This window comes from Macaca mulatta, chromosome 20 (genome assembly GCF_049350105.2).
Source record: "Macaca mulatta isolate MMU2019108-1 chromosome 20, T2T-MMU8v2.0, whole genome shotgun sequence".
NCBI lineage: Eukaryota > Metazoa > Chordata > Mammalia > Primates > Cercopithecidae > Macaca > Macaca mulatta.
Window position 1 is genome coordinate 20,960,694 of NC_133425.1, and position 21,503 is coordinate 20,982,196.

General features: G+C 44.5%; 1 protein-coding gene across 2 annotated transcripts in view; it reads right to left on the minus strand.

Moving 5' to 3' along the window:
• DNAH3 (dynein axonemal heavy chain 3) overlaps positions 1–21,503 on the minus strand; it is a 212,967-nt gene that overhangs the window by 105,602 nt on the left and 85,862 nt on the right. For both annotated transcript variants that reach the window (XM_077986427.1, XM_077986426.1), the window contains 9 exons: positions 20,483–20,619; positions 15,777–15,978; positions 13,610–13,702; positions 11,451–11,561; positions 8,299–8,413; positions 5,159–5,357; positions 3,411–3,519; positions 3,070–3,183; positions 1,556–1,732 (listed from right to left, as the gene is read on the minus strand). In XM_077986427.1, coding sequence (XP_077842553.1) covers positions 1,556–1,732; positions 3,070–3,183; positions 3,411–3,519; positions 5,159–5,357; positions 8,299–8,413; positions 11,451–11,561; positions 13,610–13,702; positions 15,777–15,978; positions 20,483–20,619 — 1,257 coding nt within the window. The remainder of the gene's footprint in view (positions 1–1,555; positions 1,733–3,069; positions 3,184–3,410; positions 3,520–5,158; positions 5,358–8,298; positions 8,414–11,450; positions 11,562–13,609; positions 13,703–15,776; positions 15,979–20,482; positions 20,620–21,503) is intronic.

The following is a 21,503-nucleotide window of genomic DNA, read 5'->3' on the forward strand; positions in this document are numbered from 1 at the left end:
AAACACCCGGGGATTACAGGTGCCCAACACCAGGCCCAGCTAATTTTTTTATTTCTAGTAGAGATGGGGTTTCATCATGTTGGCCAGGCTGATCTTGAACTCCTGACCTCAGATGATCCAACCGCCTCAGCCTCCCAAAGTGTTGGGATTAAGGCGTGAGTCACCGTGCCCAGCCAGACAGACCTTGATTTGAGTTCCTGTTTTGCTCCGGACTAGCATGGGCAAGTTATACAACCCTTGTAGATCTCAGTTCTTTCATCTCAAAACAGACTAACTTTACTCTCTTCATAGAGTTATCATGAGAATAAATGATAGAATGCAAGTGAAGTGCTTACAAGAGTATGTGGCACATAGTAAGTGTTCAATATACACCAGCTATTGCATTATTACCTTGGATCTTAGAGGAGAAGTAACTTGCCTGAGTCACCCAGTTAGTTAGAGCTAATGCCAGGGCTAGAATCCAGGCTTCCTGATACCATGCCCCGGTGCTTTCTACTATACCACGGCATCGTGAAAGCTGCTTGTGATGAGCTAATATGGCTGTTGGCTGGGATGGGTGCAGGGGGTGCTTACAACTACTGGGCAGTAAAAAATGAGAAATGTGGCTGGGACTGGTGGCTCACACCTGTAATCCCAGTACTTTGGGAGGCCAAGGCAGGTGAATCGCCTGAGGTCAGGAGTTTGAGACCAGCCTGGCCAACATGGTGAAAACCTGTCTCTACTAAAAATATGAAAATTAGCAGGGTGTGGTGGCGCATGCCTGTAGTCCCAGCTACTCAGGAAGCTGAGGCAGGAGAATCGCTTGAACCCGGGAGGCAGAGGTTGCGGTGAGCCAAGATCTTGCCACTGTACTCCAGCCTGGGGGACAGAATGAGACTCCATCTCAAAAAAAAAAAAAAAAAAAAAGAGAGAGAGAGAAATGTGGATCCAAATTCTATCTTGGCCTTCACTGGCGTATGTTGACCTAGAGGGGAGGAGCCACTTGAAGCATCACCCTGACTATTTTCTCTTCTCAGAGAGAAGTGGTCCATCTGAATAAGATTCCAGGGCTCCAATCAGAATGCATTAGTAGCAGGGGATAGATCATGTCCTAAAGTCAGTGGATATGGGTATGGCTGGGTCTCTCTTACCACTTCCATCCAAGGGGACGGGGGAATAAATTTACCCCCAGGTAGGTACCTCTAGAGGTTTCTCTTTCTTTTTCTTTTTTTTTTGAGGTGGAGTTTCACTCTTGCCTCCCAGGCTGGAGTGCAATGGCACTGTCTCCAGTCACTGCAGCCTCCACCTCCCACGTTCAAGCGATTCTTCTGCCTCAGCCTCCTGAATAGCTGAGTGGGATTACAGGCGCTGGCCACCATGTCTGGCTAATTTTTGTATTTTTAGTAGAGATAGGGTTTCACCACGTTGGCCAGGCTGGTCTCGAACTCTTGACCTCAGGTGATCTGCCTGCCTCAGCCTCCCAAAGTGCTGGGATTACAGGCATGAGTCACAGTGCCCGGCCCAGAGGTTTCTATTCTAAACAGCACACCCTACGTGTATATCTGCTGGCATTTACCTTGAGGTTGTCAGGCAGTTCAGCCCTGCCAGCATAGCCGGGGTTCATGGTGATGAACACAGCGCACGTTGGGTTCAGAGAGAGCTCAGTGCCTTCAAAGATGAACATCTTTAGCTTCCGAATGATGGCTTGTTGGATGCTGAGGATCTGCTGAGCGACCACAGACAGCACTTCCACCTGGGGTGAGAATGCCCGGCTGATAGGAGCTCCTGCTTCTGTCTGACAACCACCCTACTCTACCAGAGTCCTCCCACATAGCAAAGAAAGAACCCAATCACCCGGAAACCAACCACACCTGCACATTCAAAATTAGGAGCATGATTTGGGGTTTTGGTAAAAAAAAAGAACATAGGTTTGCGCGTGTGTGCGTGTGCGTTAATAGTTTCCATAGTATTTTCTCTTTGTTTCAACACCTGGCATAGTACTTGACATACAGTAGGTATTCTGTGTTTATCGATTCATATTGGTTCAAAGATCAGAGATTTTTATATTTCCTGATCTTCATTCATCATCCAAACAGAATTATATACTCTTTTGTGATACATCTTTTGTACTTCTACTATAGACTTTTATCATGTTGGTATTTGTTTCATTAAATTTTTATTTCCCTTTACTAGATTGTAACAGTCTAGATAGCAAGACCCCCCCTTTTTTTTTTTTCTGAGACAGAGTTTCACTTCCAAGTTGGTATGCAATGGTGAGATCTCGGCTCACTGCAACCTCCACCTCCTGGGTTCAAGCCATTCTCCTGCTTCAGCCTCCTGAGTAGCTGGGATTACAGGCACTCACCACCACACCCAGCCGATTTTTATATTTTTAGTAGAGACAGGGTTTCACCATGCTGGCCAAGCTGGACTTGAACTCCTGACCTCAGGTGATCCACCCGCCTTGGCCTCCCAAAGTGCTGGGATAACAGGTGTGAGCCACCACGCCCAGCCAAGACCATCTTTTTTTTTGAGAGACAAAGTCTCACTCTCACCCAGGCTGGAATGCAGTGGCTGCATCAAAGCTCACTTCAGCCTCGAACTCCTGAGCTCAAGCAATCCTCCTGCCTCAGCCTCCTGAACAGCTGAGGCTATTTTATTTTTGTAGAGACAGGGTCTCAACTGTGTTGCCCAGACTGGTCTTAGACTCCTGGGCTCAAGTGATCCTCCCACCTTGGCCTCCCAAAGTGTTGGGATTACAGGTGTGAGCCTCTGTGCCTTGCTATACAACCATTTCATGCTCATCTTTGCAGCATGAACTTATGCGGAATATCTGATGTATAGTAGTTGCTCAATAGTTTGAAATGGGCAAGTGAATGAATTAATATGATGGAGAAATGGGGATATGTGTATAAAACATGCATCTGTCTCCTTGAGACTCCTTCTGTTTAATTCACTGAGTACCTGCTTTGGAGGTTCTCATGTCTGCCATCCAAGAGACATAAGGCCCTGTTATTAAGGGGTGCAGAGCCAAGAAAAAGGCCCCTCCACACACAGCTTCTTTGTTTTGCAGCCTAGAGGCAGAGTTACCTCGATCCTGTTGAATTCATCAAAGCACGCCCATGCTCCAGCCTGTGCCAGCCCCTTGAAGAACTTCCCCATAGCTTTGTAATCCAAACCATCGGAGCAGTTGAAGACCACACACTAGAAAGAGGGAGGATGTGGGTATCATTCAGGGTGGATTGCATCCCATCTGAATAACCCTGTACCATTCAACAGCAGTGGGCTCCTCTCTCCTTGCTCTGCTTGAAGGAGCTGGGGTCCACGCTGCCTGTTAATGCTAAACTATCTTAAACTTCATGCTTACTTCCCAGAATAGGGGTGCAGAGAGGGCCTGGAAGGGAGGGAGGGGATAGATGGCATTTCCTTACCTGCTTAGCCAAGGCTTTGGCCAAATCTTTGGTGGTTTCTGTCTTGCCAGTCCCAGCTGGACCCTCTGGAGCACCCCCAAGGTTCAGCTTCAAAGCTCCCATCAGTGTCCTATGGGAAGAAAACAGGACTTCAGTGCTTGAGGTTTAAGACCCAGGAAAGAAACTGGCTTTTTATTTATTTTGACTCATACAAATATTTAGGTTAGTGCTAAAGTGACTGCAGTTTTTGCCATTGAAAGTAATGCTAAAAGCTGCAATGACTTTTGCACCAACCAAATCGTTAAAAATTTTCCCGATTATATGAGCAATACAACATCACTGTAAAAATTTCTATTTTACTTGGCATTGTAACCTCAGAGCCCAGCACATGAGTAGCACCCATAAATATGTGTTTGAATGAATAAATGAATATATGTATATATAAAATAAAAGTGAAAATACTCATAAACTCCACATTCCAAAGATCACCAGTGCTAATGGAATGGGGAAAATAAATATATTTATCCAACTAGATTATGAATTCTTTTTTTCTTTTGAGACAGGTTCTCACTCTGTCGGCCAGGCTGGAGTGCAGAGGCATGGTCACAGTTCACTGCAGCCTTGGCCTCCTGGACCCAAGTGATCCTCCCATCTCAGCCTCCCAAGTAGCTGGGACTTATAAGCACACATCACCACACCTGGTTAATTTTCATATTTTTTGTAGAGATGGGATTTTGCCATGTTGCCCAGGTGGGTTGGTCTCAAGTTTCTGGGATCAAGTGATCCACCCACGTTGGCCTCCCAAAGTGCTGAGATTACAGCTGTGAGCCACCATGCCCAGCTAGACTATGAACTCTTAAGTTCAGGAATCATATTTGATTGCATTTCATAACCTTGGTAAATTAATACAGTTCCTGGCATGTAATAGGTGCCAGATATATGTTAGAAATGAATGGTGTAATAACTGTGGTTCCATGGCCTTTGGTATGAGTCTCTATGTTTTCATTTAGCACTCTATCTTGTAATCATTTGAATATGTCTCTCCCGACCCCCCAGTTAGATTTAGGGTTTCTTGAGGTCATGCATGGTACACAGGAAACTTCAAAAAATGGTTGTTGAACAATGAGTGGAATAAATACATGAATGAAGAGCAAAAATCATGACCATAAAAAAACAAGTGGTTGAGGATTTTGAAGGGAGAAAACATTCCCAAGCATTATTTTTGCAATCTAAAAAACTCCCACTATAAGGAAATATATAAAAGCAAAGAACATCTAAACATCACAAAACCGACAAGTTCACAAAATCCCGATCTCAAAGGCTGAGTTCCACAGAAAATGTCAGAGCACTTTGCTGAGCACAGAATGGCCAGATATTTTCATGAGACTGGCTGGCAGAGCATAGAGACCCCTTGGCTGTGTTCTTGACCTCACTTCTTGTCTATCTTATGGCCATAGGATCTCCAGGTACCATCTTGATTCCTGCCATTGGAGAGCCCTCTACGTCAAGTCCTGTGCCATGTTCATGGACGTGCACCAATATTCCACTTGTTGGTTCAAATATATTGATTTGCACTAGAACTATTACTGGGTTCTCATTTCTAGCCTGAAGACCTACTTTGCATGCCTATCTTTGGGACTATGGAGAATCTAACAATCTGAAGTGTGAAGGGTAAAGGTAACCCAAGACATCCCTAACCTTCCTCCCCAGAGTCTTCTTCCCCTGGAGTTCTCCATTCACCCGTCAGATCTAGGAGCTCCAGAGTGTACCTGTAGCAGCGGTCTGTGAGGGGTGTGATCACCAGCCGAGGGGAGTTTCCCAGGTACTCATAGCCATACAAGGCTTCTGTGGTGATAATCTGCACCTGTACATCCTGGGCCACCCAGTAGTAGCGCAACTGTGAGATCCACTGGAAATCATTCAGATCAGAGACCCTGTCCTCAATTAACTTGGCCACCACGTCGCGGGCTGTTGGGACACAGATGCAGAAACACACACACAGAGCCATCAGAACTCTCCATCTTCGTAAGCTCCTCAGTTAGAAGTGGATGTTATCAAGGTCCCCCATTCTCCAAACAATTTTATTTTATTTATTTATTTTTTGAGATGGAGCCTTGCTCTGTCCCTCATTCTGGAGTGCAACGGCGTCATCTCAGCTCATTGCAACCTCCGCCTCCTGGGTTCAAGCGATTCTCCTGCCTCAGCCTCCCAAATAGCTGGGATTATAGGTGCACGCCACCACACCTGGCTAATCTTTTGTATTTTTAGTAGAGATGGGGTTTCAGCATGTTGGCCAGGCTGGTCTCCAACTTCTGACCTCAAGTGATCCGCCCACCTCGGCCTCCCAAAGTGCTGAGATTACAGGCGTGAGCCACCGCGCCCGGCCCAGACAATTTTAGATTTCTCAAGCCTCCTTGCCCACCCCCACCCTGCAGGCAGCAATATCTGTTAGAAGCTGGTATTTGCTTTCTCCCAAAACCAGGCAGAGAATCTGCTTCACTATCTTCTCTCAGACAGTACAGCAGAGGTATTAAAGGTGCGTGCTCTGAAATCAGACTGCCTGGGTTCAAATTCTGGTTCCACCACAACCTAGCTGTGTGACTTTGGGTAAGTTCCTCGACCTCTCTGTTCTTCAGTTGTGTAATCTGTAAAATAGGGATCATATAGTACCTACATTATAGGGTTATCATGAGGATTAAATGAATATATATGCACATACGTACATGCCTACATCTAGACACAATAGAGAGAGAGCTGTTCTTGGCGTATGAAAATGTTATACAGGTATTAGCTACTGTTATCATCCCCAAATTCTTGGAAGTCTGAGCCAGAGGGCTTTGCAATGCATACTGACTCCAAATGCCATCCTATTTCCAATATAACCCTTTTGGTCCTGTTTCAGGCCCCTAGGATATCCTAGGAGAATGCAATCAGCATAGCCTTATATAGCAGGGGAAGGAAGCCCGAGAATCCATGGTTAGATATATCCTTTCCATCTGGAGGCCTGAGAAACCAGCTGGAAGATATACATTTCTAGCTTTTCTCTTTTCTCTCATGGGACTGTAAGCCCTGATTTAATTTTATCCAAGTGACAGGGGCCTTGAAGTTGAAGAGTGGATCTAGGCTGATGAGAATCATTCATTATGTTTTTGGTAACTCAAGTGGAGAGCTATGGAGATCTCAGAGCTAGTACAGCAGACTCAAAAGATTCAGAACCTGGGGCTTAGAGAGGTAACTAACTTGCTAAGAGGCACACAGCTATAATAGCAAGCAACAGAAGCGCCTGTGTCTGTCTGCCTCCAAGCCTAAGGGACTTTTCAAAGGGTTGGTTCCATTGAACCGTTCCTGCCTCTCTGTGACAGTCTTCTTTATTACAGTAAAATCCAAAACCCTGCAGGGAAGAGTCCTTGAAGAAGATTATATCCACAGCTTTTTCTTCCTTCCCAAGGAATTTAATTCTCCTCCTGGCTCTTGGGGAAATATACAGGGGAACCACCTGATACCTTCTCCCAAGGAAGAGGGTATAGGGCAGGAGTATGGTATGCCTGAGGGATCCAAGAGGAAAGTGAATTTCAAGGGATTGAGTTGGGGATGCCTTCACCATGCAGTGTGTGTATGTGCACTTGCATGTGTGTGTGAGTGTATATGTGTGTGGGTACATGCGTGTGTGCATACATGCATGCTTGTGTTTGTGAACCCAACCACACTCAGGTACCCTGGGCAGTATAACCACATCTGCACCAATTATTCCTAACAGCTGAGTATGTAGCTGTATGAAGAGCACATTTTCCCTTCTCTCTCCTTGATGTTATGCTGGTCTACCTAATGAAATCAGATTGAAGTGAGCATTAACCTGAGGGGAATGAGATGCCATGAAATGCCAGTAGGAAGCTGGGTGTGTGAGCAAGAGGCTCTGTTCCCAAGCAACCAGCCTGGTCCAGCCCTAGTTTCCTTGGTGATGGAGAGAGGGTGTGGGGGTGGTTTGTTTTATATAAAGACACCAGTTTTTCCTCCTCCTCCTCCTCCTCTTCCTCCTCCTCTTTTTTTTAAAGGAGGAGCTGGAAGGCATCCTCTCTCACCACCCACTGCTTGCAACATTGCCCATTTCCAGTCCCTTAGGCTTGGAAGCAGACAGACATAGGCGCTTCTCTTGCTTACTATTATAGCTGTGTGCCTCTCAGCAAGTTAGTTACCCCTCTAAGCCCCAGGTTCTGAATCTGTGAAATGTCTATGAAAATGAGATAATGAGGCCGGGCACGGTGGCTCAAGCCTGTAATCCCAGCACTTTGGGAGGCCGAGACGGGTGGATCACGAGGTCAGGAGATCGAGACCATCCTGGCTAACACGGTGAAACCCCGTCTCTACTAAGAAATACAAAAAACTAGCCGGGCGAGGTGGCGGGCGCCTGTAGTCCCAGCTACTTGGGAGGCTGAGGCCGGAGAATGGCGTGAACCCGGGAGGCGGAGCTTGCAGTGAGCTGAGATCCGGCCACTGCACTCCAGCCTGGGCTACAGAGTGAGGCTCCGTCTCAAAAAAAAAAAGAAAATGAGATAATGTATGTCAACCACTTAGCACAAAGCCTGGCACCTAGCAAGGATGCAAAAATATTAGCTACAGTTAGCCAAGGAAAGGATTCCACGTTAGCGAAGCTTTGGCCATCATTGTCTCAGTACAGGCTCTGCTTGGAGGGCTCCTGGAAATCAGTTTGGGGGTGGGAGAGGAAACACAGGTGGAGAGCCCTTCGGCGTTGGCTTCTCTCCTTCCTCCTCCATCTTACTCTCAGTTGGAGAAAGCTCTCCCTAATGAGGAAGGAAACCCTGAATTATTCCATCCAGGGGAACTGAGATGAGCAAGACTAGACTGCTTCTCCTGGACAGTCAGTAATGATAGGGGAAGCCCACTGGCTTACCGTGGACATCGATGACCGTGAGGGCCCCGAGCGTGAGTCGAGCTCCACTGCTCAGCTTCCCTCGCACCAGCTGGACAATCTGTGCAATCTGATCATTGCTCTTTTTCAGAAAATTCTGGCAGGGGCAGAGGAGGGGACAACTGGTTACATTTGACTCTCCTCTGGTAATCCCTGTGTCAAGAAATGGTACCATGGACCACCGGATGGCTCAAGCCAGACTCCTGGGTGTCATCCCTCAAGTCCACCTTTTCCTTACCCCAGTCCTTAATCTCTGAATGAATTCCTAATGTATTGTGCTGAAAGAGGCAAGATTTGGAAGGTTTCATACTCCATAGTTTTATTTTTATACTATTGTGGAAAAGGCAAAATTACAGGAGTGAGCAGAAAATACCTTGGTAGTTACTGGAGACTTGGAGTAGAGAATGCAACTGACTACAAAGGGCCTGAGGACATTTTTTTGGATGGTGTGGAACTGTCCTATATACTGATTGTGATGGTGCCTACACAAATGCATGTGTTTATCAAAACTGAGAACCGTATGCTAAAAAAGGTGAATTTCACTGTATATACCGTAAATCAGAATTAACCTCCCAAATTGGAAACTTTTTCACATTAAAGAGACCAAGGAGCTATAAAAACAAAATGTAACATCCTGGACTAGATTGCATCCTGGACCAGGGGGAAAAAGAAAAAAAAAAAAAAAGATAGTAGGGCAATTGGCTAATTTTATTTATTTATTTATTTATTTGAGACAGAGCCTGACTCAGCCTCCCAAATAGCTGGGATTACAGTTGTGCACAACCACACCCAGCTAATCTTTGTATTTTTAGTAGAGATGGGGTTTCGCCACGTTGGCCAGGCTGGTCTCGAACTCCTGACTCAAGTGATTCACCCACCTTGTCCTCCCAAAGTGCTGGGATTACAGACATGAGCCACCACGCCCGGCCTGTCATTTCTTTTTCAAGATGACAAAATTTAAAATAGCCAATTTAGAAAGGTCTATAGATTAGAGAATAAAATCGTTATCAATGTTGATTTCCTGATTTGGATAACTGTACAATGGTTGTCTAAGATGTTAATATATGAGGAATCTGGATGAAAGATATATGAAAATTCTTTGTATTATATTTTCAGCATTATTTGTAAGTTTCACGTTATTTCAAATTAAAGAGGAGAAAAATAAAAGAAAAAGAAAACTTAAAAAGGAAAAAAAGTAAGACCACCCTAGGTTCAAACCCTGCCTTTCCTACTTTCTAGCTATGTGGCTCTGGGCAAATGATTTTAAGCTTCCAAGTCTTAGTCTCCTGGTGTGTCAAATGCAGATTTTTTTTTTTTTTTTTTTTTGAGATGGGGTCTTGGTCTGTCACCTAGGCAGGAGTGCACAGGCACAAACATGGCTCACTGAAACCTTGACCTCCTGAGCTCAAGCAATCCTCCCACCTCAGCCGCCTGAGTAGCTGGGACCACAGGCACACCCCATCACTCCTGGCTAACTATTTGTAGAGAGGGGGTCTCACTATGTTGCCTGGGCTGGTCTTGAACTACTGGTCTCAAGCAATCCTCCCGCCTTGGCCTCCCAAACTATTGGGATTACAGGCATGAGCCACCATATCCTGCCCTAAATCTAGATGATCATAGCTGCCTCTTCAAGCTGTGTTGAGGATTAAATGAGGTAGGGGCTTCTCCCCACATCTCTCCTAAACACAGCTATTCCATAGCTATTCTAGACCAAAGTGTCTTCCTGCTGGCATACACCATGCTTTTCATCTTCAGGCTTTTGCATACTCCAGGTCTTCTCTCTGGAACACTCTCCCTCCTATTTTCTGCTCAGCTAATCCCTACTTATATTTCAGGTGTCCTCCTAGACACCACTTTTCTGGGAAATCTTCCCTAATCCTAACTTCCCTCCCCTCACTCTCTTACTCTTTCCTTCCTTCCTATTTTCCTCCTTTCCTTCCTTCCTTTTTCCTCCCTCCCTTCCTCCTTCCCTCCCTCCCTCCCTTCCCTCCCTTCCCTTCCCTTCCCTTTCCTTCCTTCCTTCCTTCCTTCCATCCCTCCCTCCCTCCCTTCTTCCTTCCTTCCTTCCTTCCTTAAACCCTCCCTCCCTCCCTGCCTCCCTCCCTCCCTGCCTCCCTCCCTTCCCATACTTACTAGATGTCTGTTCTTTCCTTATCACAGTTCTATACAAGAGCCTTTTTCTCTCCCCCACTAGACCATAAATCCTTGAGGACAGGGACTATGTCTGTCTCATTCACATCTAATTACCTTTGTTAGCAGCAGTACCAGCACAGAGCAGATGCCAAACCAATATTTGTTAAATGAATAATAAATGGTTGGAGGGAGGGAGGGATGATTATTCTGTGTCAACACCTGCTTCCTTTAGGGCCTTGGTATATGATGGGAAACATTCTCCCTATCTATGGGTGGGAAAACTGGGGCACATGAATCCGCCTCCATCACAAAAAGTCAGAGATACTGTCACAAAAGTCAGAGGATTTTAGAGTTTCTAAACTTGGAAAAGATGTACGTGAAAGCAGTTTGCATGTGTACAGTGCAATATGTCTATTAGGATTTATCAATATGGAATCTGTATAAGTTTAAACAGTGGCCAAATTTTATGTTCTAATTTCAGTTTATACAGCAAAACATAGGAAATTAAAACATATTCTAATACACAGCCAATCCTCTAAGAGCAGTAAAGGAGATCTGGTGAGATATTCACGGGGAATGAGACCATGGAAGAAAGGCTGAATATGAAGTTTTCATTCATCCATTTAACAAATATTTGGTAAAGCATGGTGGCTCCCAGCACTTCAGTGGCCCCTTGGCTTAGGAAGAATACAGGAGGTCTCCCTTGGTGGAAATTCTGCCAGGTTGGCCCCTAGAAGCCCAGGGTACAAGACTTAGAATCCTGTAGTCCAGAATTTCTGTCTGGGAAGGACTAGGAGAGGTCTCGTACCATAGAATTGCAGGACAGCTCGAATCCCAAATTCTCCATCCCACTGTCCTCATGGGAACCCTGATGTCTGTGATGCTATGAGCCCAAATGATTTTTGTTTAGACAACAAAACATGGCTACTCTAATTATACATCATTCAAATCCTAATTGATGCTTGGATCTCTTCTGTAAGCTTCGCAGCAAGCTCACCTACCGGTAAGGTATTTTCCACCAGGGCTTGGGACACCTCCTGGGTCCAAAAGATGGAGGAGACACAGATAACCACCTGTCCAGGCCACTGTAAGACCCAGTGATTTCGAGCGACCTGGAAAAGTGCAGTGGGCATGTTGTAGGATCAGTTCACGTGTGGTTTAAACTGAGTTTACAAAAACATGCCCCAACCACCTCATCCCCGCAACAAAAACAAAATCTTCCCCCACGCTCAGATGCTACAAGGCTTGACATCTCTGGGATTACCAATTTATGTCTTCCTTTCTGAGTTTTATGAAAAAGAAAAAAAAAAAAAACTCCAGTCATCTCATCAACTTTGCATTGTTTCCATGCTCCCATTCATCAAATTTTTCCATAGTTATAATCAAGGTGATGTTCAGAGAATTCTCATAACTACTGTTTTTTAATGGCTACCTAATATTGCAGTGCTGAGTCACAACTGTCTGAGCTGTTTCCCCATCCTACAATTTTTTCCCTCAAGCTACAGATCAGGAGCGGGCAAACTATGTATATAAATTTTTTCATTAATAAAGTTGTATTGAAATACAGCCGCAGCATAAAAAAGAATGAGTTCATGTCCTTTGCAGGGACATGGAGGAAGCTGGAAGCCATCATTCTCAGCAGTCTAACACAGGAACAGAAAACCAAACACCGCATGTTCTCACTCATAAGTGGGAGTTGAACAATGAGAACACATGGACACAGGGAGGGGACTTCACACATCAGGCCTGTCAGGAGGTGGGGGGCAAGGAGAGGGAGAGCATTAGGACGAATACCTAATGCATGCGGGGCTTAAAACCTAGATGATGGATTGATAGGTGCAGCAAACCACCATGGCACATGTATACCTATGTAACAGACCTGCATGTTCTGCACATGTATCCCAGAACTTAAAGTAAAATAAAATAAAATTTAAAAAAAATTTTAAAAAAGAAATATAGCCATGCCCATCATTTAAATATTGTCTGATGCTTTTGTGCTACAAGGGAAAAGCTACAGTACCCATTTACTATACATATGTATCTTATAACATTATGTTGTATACCTTAAATATGCGTAATAAAATTTATTTTTAAAAATAGTTGCTTTGGGAATGTGGCCTGCAGAGTTGAAAATATTTACCATCTGGCTCTTTACAGAAAAAGTTTGATCTGAGGATGAAACTTGATAGATTTGATTTGGATGAAATAATTTCATACCGGTAACTGCTTTTCTTTAATTTTTGATTCAGAGCATGTCATAGGAAAAGGGATTGGTCTTTCATTTTACAATGCAAATACTATTTCAAGGGACAGCAGGCTCAGTCCCCAGGACTTTAGTGTGAGGGTGTTGAGTATTGCTTTGTTCTGTGGGTCCTGGGAATAAGAAAGTAAGAAAGTTAGTCAGTTGTCCGGGAGCAGTGGCTCATGCCTGTAATCCCAGCACTTTGGAAGACCGAGGCAGGTAGATCATTTGAGGTCAGGAGTTCGAGACAAGCCTGGCCAACATGGTGAAACCGCATCTCTACTAAAAATACAAAAATTAGCTGGGTGTGGCAGTGGGTGCCTGTAGTCCTAGCTACTTGGGAGGCTGAGGCAGGAGAATCGCTTGAACCCGGGAGGCGGAGGTTGCAGTGAGCCAAGATTACACCCTGCACTCCAGCCTGGAAGACAGAGTGAGACTCCATCTCAGAAAACAAAAAAAGAAAGAAAGAGAGCTAGAGTCAATATGAATGTTACTACAGGCTGGGTATCAAGTTATTCTGATAGGTTCTTTTGTCTTAAGGCTTAAATCATACCTGTTTCCCTTAAAGCTTTGGGAACGAGTTATGCCATTCAGGGCATCTGTAAGGTAAATGAATTATTAAGGGACTCTAAATAGACCTTGTGCCATTAATTCCATTTGACAAAAAGGACTGGTCCGTGGCAACCAGAGGGTTCCAGCTAACCCTCTTCTCTTGCATCACCTGCTTCTAACTGCCAACATCTCACCAGGAGTAGGTTCATTGCCCCAGGGTTCACAGGTAAAGGAAAGAGAGGTGCAGAGGGACAGGTTTTGGTAGAAGGCAGAGCGTCCAACTGAACTACTGATACATGAACCTTCTCCCCAATGTTCTCTTTAGTGCACTAGTGTCCCGGCACGTGTACCCTGATTCTTGTTTACCTTGACATATGCTTCAATCCCAAGTCCAATGACTTCTCGCATACTGGCAAGCATCATCTGCTCCACCTGCTGGAGCCACTTTTCCACCATGCCCTATGGAGCAAGACAGAGAGAGGGTGCAACAGTCAACCAAAGCCCAGAGGGAGGGACAGTGGGTAGAACACAGCTTTCTCTCTGGACATGGCTGGAGGGAAGCCAAAGGCTAGGCACCTTTTCAAGTCAATATTGTCTCTTTCCCAGTTCTCTGTTTTTTTTTGACACGGAGTCTTGCTCTGTTGCCAGGCTGGAGTGCAGTGTCACGATCTTGGCTCACTGCAACCTCCGACTCCCTGGTTCAAGCGATTCTCTTGCCTCAGCCTCCTGAGTAGCTGGGATTACAGATGTGCACCACCACGCCCAGCTGATTTTGTACTTTTAGTAGAGACGGGGTTTCACCATGTTGGCCAGGATGGTCTTGACCTCCTGACCTCATGATCTGCCCGCCTCAGCCTCCAAAGTGCTGGGATTACAGACATGAGCCACTGCACCTAGTCTCTCTCTCTCTCTTTTTTTTTAAAAGAGAGAGACAGGGCCTTGCTCTGTCATCCAGACTGGAGTGCGGTGGCACGATCCTGGCTCACTGCAGCCTTGAACTCCTGCCCAAGTGACTCCTGCCTCAGCCTCCTAAGTAACTGGGACTACAGGCACACGCCACCATGCCCGGCTAACTTTTAAATATTTCTGTAGAGCCGGGGTCTCTCTATGTTGCCCAGGCTGGTCTTGAATTCCTGGCCTCAAGAGATCCTCCTGCCTCAGCCTCCCAAAGTGCTAGGATTACAGGTGCGAGCCATGGCACCTGGCCCCAGCCAATATTCTTTATCTGCTTTACACTTATTTTCTGTATTCTCAGAAGCGTATGCCTTCTAAAGGGGAAATAGATTTTTCTTTTTTTTTTTTTTTCAAGACGGAGTTTCACTCTTGTCACCCAGGCTGGAGTGCAATGGCACGATCTCAGCTCATTGCAACTTCCACCTCCCGGGTTCAAGCGATTCTCCTGCCTCAGCCTCCCAAGTCGCTGGGATTACAGGCATGTGCCACTACACCTGGCTTTTTAGTAGAGACAGGGTTTCGCCATGATGGCCAGGCTGGTCTCGAACTCCTGACCTCAGGCGATCCACCCGCCTTGGCCTCCCAAAGTGCTGGGATTACAGTGTGAGCCACCATGCCCTGCCCATTTTTAACATGCATTACTTTCATGTCATTTTCTGAAACAGACAACTTCTCGGAAGGCAAATGAAACATCTGTCAGTTCATAAAATAAATTGCATCTTTTAAATGAACAGCTCTGATTCATGCATTATTCCAGTGGGTCTCAAACTTTGCTGTTCTTTGAAATCACTTGGAGATCTTTTAAAAATACTGATGACTGACTCCCATCCCTAGACTTCCTGATTTAATTGGTATGGGATGCAACCTGGTCATTTGGATTTTGATTAAAGCTCCATAAGGAAATTCAAATATGCAGCAAATTATTCAGTGTTAGAATTTCAGGTAACTGTAGCTGTTGACTTCAGGTGCTTGTAAGCTAGCTGGTGTCTGCATTGGTAATGTGACTCCTGGTTGCTGCAGTTTATATGTGTGGGTGGCAAAAACAGTTAACAAAGCAAGGCTAAGCTTGCTTGTCTGTTTCCACTTGAGGATGCTGTCACTGAGCAGAAATGGAAGTAATTTATACTTTACTCATTATATAAGGACATATGTATGAAAACCTGAGTTAAGTAGCATTATAGCTCTCATTGATTCTATGATGTTTTATTGATCTTTAAAATGAGTGCCCCGGGAAGCTACCTGTTTAACTGAATCGCTTTCAACTGAACTCCGCACATGGAAATCTAAACAGCATCGGCTGTTTTGATCTGATTCCTGCAACTGACTCCACATCGAACTGGGTTAAAATCCACAAATTTAATATATCATGTGGGTTGCAGTATAATCTCCATCTTAGAGATGGGTACACTGAGACTAAGAAAGACTGAGTCACTTCCCCAAATCTTCAGTCGTTACATTGTGGAACCTGAGTGTTCCATACCCCAGGCAGTCTGGAACTAGAGTCCCAGTGCTTAGCCAATATGCTCTCTGGTTTACTTTGTTATGGAGAAAAGAACCAAAAATGGGTAAGAGGAATTACCTTGGCATTAGCTGGGTAGATTTTCTGGATGAATGGAACAGTTTCTTTTTCTGAGCTGATCATACCTACAATTTCCAGATTGTCTATAAACTCGAGCTTGGCAATTCCTTCAAAGCACTTCTTCAAGTGCGGCTGCACTCGGAGAGGGTCCTTTGTCTCAGACAAGATTTCCAGTAGCTCATCATTTGATAGGAAGAAGAACCTATTTCAAAGCAAAGAAAGATGGTAACTGCGACCTCTTCCAAGAACTTTTTCTAGCAAGGTGATACTCTCTGACAGGTAGTCCATACCTAGGTGAATACCAGCTATGTCCTGCGGTCTTCACAAAGGCCCACCACTCTCTTTTATCACTTTTCATCTGGGGCATGGAAGGTGGAGTTTTGCTTTTCTTAAGAGATGAGGTCTTGCCATATTGCCCAGGCTAGACTTGAATTCCTGGGCTCAAGCAATCCTCTCTCCTCAGCCTCCTGAGTAGTTGGGATTACAGGCATGAGCCATTACATCCAGCTTGGAGATGGTTTTGAATCTGAGATACCAAACTTGATTTAGCTAAAAGGCCAAGAAGCGATGGTTTTCTCTAAGAGCAAGAGAAAGACTAAAAGCTGGCATATGTGGGTTTCATAGGGCTGGGGGGTGGGTGCTATCAGCTGAAAAGAGCCCAGGCAGAACAGCAATTCTCAACTTTGTCTGCACTTTAGAATCACCTGGGGAGCTCATACGAAATGCCAGTGCCACAGTCCCACTGCCCAGAGATTCTAATAGAATTGATCTGGGGGTGTGGCTGATGAAATTTGTATTTTTTTAAATTTCAGGTCAGTTCTGATGTCAGTGTTGAGAACCGCTGGGTAGGGGCAGGAGAGAGAGATTTCCTTGTCTTTCCTTCTCTCCATCCATGCAGGAACATTGTACAGGCATGATACAAGAAAGCAAATGTTAATAATGAGCCTACCTACATGCAGAGGCCTCTACCATCTTTCATTTTATTTATTTATTTATTATTTATTTTGAGACAGGGTCTTGCTCTGTCACTTGGGCTGGAGTGTAATGGTGCAATCATAGCTCACTACAGCCTCGGCCTCCAGGGCTCAAGCAATTCTCCCGCCTCAGCCTCCCAAGTAGCTGGGACTACAGGCGCATGCCACCACGCCCGTCTAATTTTTGTATACTCTGTAGAGACGGGGTCTTGCCATGTTGCCAAGGCTAGTCTCGAACTCCTGGGCTCAAGTGATCCATCCACCTCGTCTTCCAAAGTGCTGGGACTATAAGGGTGAGCCACTGCACTCGGCCCTCTACTATCTTTTAAAGATAATAAGACAATTTCATCTCTTATTCAGGCCTAAAAGCAGCAACAATAAACCTTCAGAAAATGTCCAATGTTCAAACCTGTACTGTGACCATCAGGCTGATGGAGGGATTTTGTGATTATGGTCTTTACCAAATATGGTGGATTACAATAATGGCCACGATATTTACAGTTCCTCTCATCAAGGAGTGGAGTCTGTTTTCACATTTCTCAAACTTGAGCTGGCTCTGTGTCTTGTTTTGGCTAAGAGAATGTAAGAGAACACGAGCCTGTGCAAGTTCTAAGCCTAGGCATCAAGAGGCCATGATGCTTTCACTCTTGCTGCTCTTAGGAACCCTGTGACCATCACCTTATAAATAAACCCAGGCTAGTCTTCTACAGGATAAAAGACATGTGGCCCAACTACCTGTTGCCCAGCCAGTAGGAAGCCAATGACCAGACAAGCAATTAAGGATGCTGACTGATGGCTAACTGCAGTCATGAGCGAGCCCCAGTGAGACCAGAAGAACCACCCAGTCAAGCCCAGCTCAATCTGCCAACTTACAGAATTATGAACTAAATACATGATTGTTGTTTCATACTTCTAACTTTTGGGGTCATTTGTTATTCAGCAAAGCAAATGAATACACTGTATCTACAGTGTTGAGCAAGTAGAAAGAGTAGTAATTATCGGTTGATGACCAACTAACCAATATCCAATGAGATGTCAATCTCTCCCACTCCCAAGTGATCAAATGGGTGATCAAATGGGTGATCTCTATGGATATGCACTCCCTCTATCTCCATCATGTGCTATAACGAATAAGGCTCAATGGCCATAACAGTAATAATAATATATTTGTATAATTTAAAATTAAAATCTTTGTTTAGCAATCTGTATTTTCAAGATGAAATTAACTTAAATTATGTGGCTATCAAAAACATTCTCAAAGTGTTTGCTGAGAGTATGTAATTTTATTTCATAAAAATGCATAAAGAAATATCAAGGTATTTGTGTGTGTGTGTGTGTGTGTGTGTGTTTAACTTAGGGAAAACGTGTGGCTCAGAGAAGTTAAATGGTTGAATATCTTATCCAGACTTCCTGGGTATCAATTCTAGCTTGATCATTTTATCAGTCTTATATCTTTGGGCAAATCATTATCTTCTCATTTATAAAACAGGGACAATAATAATGTTCCCAAACTCATAAGAGTATTACAAAGATTAAATTAGTTAATAAGTGTAAAGCACTTAGAGCAGGGTCCTGGTGTAAGGTAAATGCTATATTAGTGCTATTATTCATATTTTTTTTGAGAGAGAGTCTCGCTCTGTCACCCAGGCTGGAGTGCAGTGGCGCCATCTCAGCTCACCGCAATCTCTGCCTCCCAGGTTCAAGCGATTCTCCTGCCTCAGCCTCCCAAATAGCTGGGATTACAGATGCCCACCACCATACCCAGCTAATTTTTGTATTTTCAGTAGAGACAGGGTTTCATCATTTTGGCCAGGCTGGTCTCGAACTCCCAGCCTTGGGTGATCTGCCCACTTTGGCCTCCCAAAGTCCTGGTATTACAGGCAGGAGCCACCACGCCTGGTCTATTATTCCTATTTTAATTAGGAATAACAGGAGTGGGTCTAGAACTAGAAACCCAAACCTCAGGTGTTTCCTGAGTTTAATCTCTTCCCAAGCCTTATGCTTCTAAACCAGGGTCTCTTCCACTATAATGTGTTATCCAATACAAAAGCTATTAGCCACATGTGGCTATTGACATTAAAAAGTAATATCAACTAAGTTAAAAATTGGCTTCCTCAGTCACCTCAGCCACATATAAAGCGCTCAGTGGCCACTGGTGACTAAGGGCTACTGTATTAGACAGTACAGACAAAGAACATTCCTATCATTGTAGAAAGTTCTATTGGATAATGCTGAATTGAATAAATACCAAAGATACTTCTGAGTTTATTTATTTATTTATGAAATAGAGTCTTGCTCCATCGCTCAGGCTAGAGTGCAGTGGTATGATCTCAGCTCACTGCAACCTCTGCCTCCCAGGTCCAAGCAATTCTCCTGCCTCAGTCTCCCAAGTAACTGGGATTACAGGTGCCCCCCCAACCACACCTGGCTAATTTTTGTATTTTTAGTAGAGGCAGGGTGTTCACCATGTTGGCCAGGCTGGTCTTGAACTCCTGACCTCAGGTGATCTGCCCCCTTGGCCTCCCAAAGTGCTGGGATTACAGGCATGAGCCACCGTACCCAGCCATACTTCTGAGTTTCTAACAAATCACTTTTTTTTTTTTTTTTTTTTTGGTAAGCAGCAGGGAACTAACTTTGTGTTCACATAAAGAAACACTAAAATTTATGTTTCTTAAAGGTAAATTAGGATCAAACATCCTAATTGGGGTCAAATGACATGCGGTGACCGTCAATGGTGAAGTAGTCATGGATAGATTATTAGGAATGTCAGGAGTGAGAACTCACCTTTCTGAAACTAACCTTCTCCTTTTTTTTTTTTTTTTTTTTTTTTTGGAGACAGGGTCTGACTCTGTTGCCCAGGCTGGAGTGCACTGATGCAGTCTTGGCTCACTACAACCTCTGCCTCCCAGGCTCAAGTGATCCTCCTACCTCAGTCTCCTGAGTAGCTGGGACCATGGGCGCACACAACTAGGCTGGCTTATTTTTTGTATTTCTTTTTGTACAGGTGGAATTTCCCCATCTTGTCCAGGCTGGTCTCAAATTCCTGAGCTCAATCAATCTTCCTACCTTGGTCTCCCAAAATGTTGAGATTACAGGCGTGAGCCACCATGCCTGGCCTGGAACTAACCTAAAACTTCCTTGACTTTTATGCAGAAGATTGGTTTTTGTGGGGGAGGAAAAGAGTCAAATATGTATAAGCATACCTACCAGAAACTACAAAATTTGATGGTATAAAAAATGGACTGATGTTTCTTAAACACATAGTCTAGGTGCTAATGTTTTTACATGTGTTAGCTCATTAATCTGTACAACAAATACATAGAGTAGGGGCCATTACTATATCCCAGATTTACGGTGGGAAACCTGAGGCTTGGATAGATTTGCTGGAGGCCTCAAGACTACTAGGTAGAAAAGCTGGGATGCCAAAGGAGGTCTGTTTAACTCCAAAATCCAGGCTCATAGTCATGAATACTCTACCCCCATATAATTCGGAAAAATAACAGTGTTGGTCTGGACAACGTGTGCATTTGACACCCACTGGTGTCCATTCAACCTCACACTAAATAAAGACCGTGAAGTCATGCACCATTCCTGAAAGCTGTCTTGGAGAATGGAAAACCAGGAAAGAGTATAGACTAGATTGGTTGAAGTCAACTCTTGGTATGAAAAATGGAATTCTACCTACATATGGGGCAAGAATGTAATTCCAAGTAAAAGAACAATGCTGGATACCTGGGGAAGAATAGTCTCTTCTTCTCCAAGTAATTATTCAGCCCTTTCTGGATGTCCTCCAAGAGAAAGTTGGCTTCTTGAAGCTTCTCGGCCATCCGTGGCTGGTCGGCTGCCACCAGAACCCTGTTATCTTTCACCTGGGTTCCATTAAAAAAGGTGAGACTTATCATGAGGTTCCCAAGTTCTGACATTGGTCATTGTAATGAATGTGTGACCTATCAACTGACAGCACTCCTTGTCCAGCTAACTGCCTCCTGATCCGCTTCCTAACTGCACAGGGGTGAATGCTCATGGAACATGACCTTGTTCCTCTGATCACGGTTGACTGGGCAGGGATTGGGTGCCTGAAACCAATCAAGCCCAATCATATTTTAACCCAGGGAGTTTAGAATCCAAACCATGACATTCTATACTAGTCTGGGCTGAGTGAGGATTATGTCTCTCTGTGTGATGGAATGGTAGAGCAAGCTAGTCTTGAGAGAGAGACAGAGAGGGGGAGAGAGAGAGAGAGAGAGAGAGATGGGGGTGGGGGAAGAGAGAGAGAGAGAGACTAAGGCAAGGCCAGGAAAGAGGAGCTGAGATCAGAGAGATGGAAGGAGTTCCTAAGAGAAGAGGCTTCTGGGTTCTAGATGCATCTTTTGTGAGGCTTGGCTGCGCTATCTGGCCTTGCGTTCCATGAGACACTAGTTTGGTCTTTTCGTTCCGGCTATCCTAAGTTGGTTTTTGTCACTTGCACCCAAAGAACCTTAACTAATAAAGAATTGGCTTATGCTGGTTGGACAATCTAAATTCCCATTTATCTCACCCTCGCAAACAAAGCAGGGAAGATAAATTCCCTTGCAGCAAAATCTTTTTAAGTGCACCCCAATTTGATCACACTTGACTTAAAAAAGGAAAATGATTTGACCTCATAAAAGATGCCACTAGGTGTCTTGCACACCCAATGAACTTACCATCCTTCAAGGCTTGATCCCAACGTTCCTGCTTTAGAGGCCTTCCTTGACACCCTAAGACAACCAAA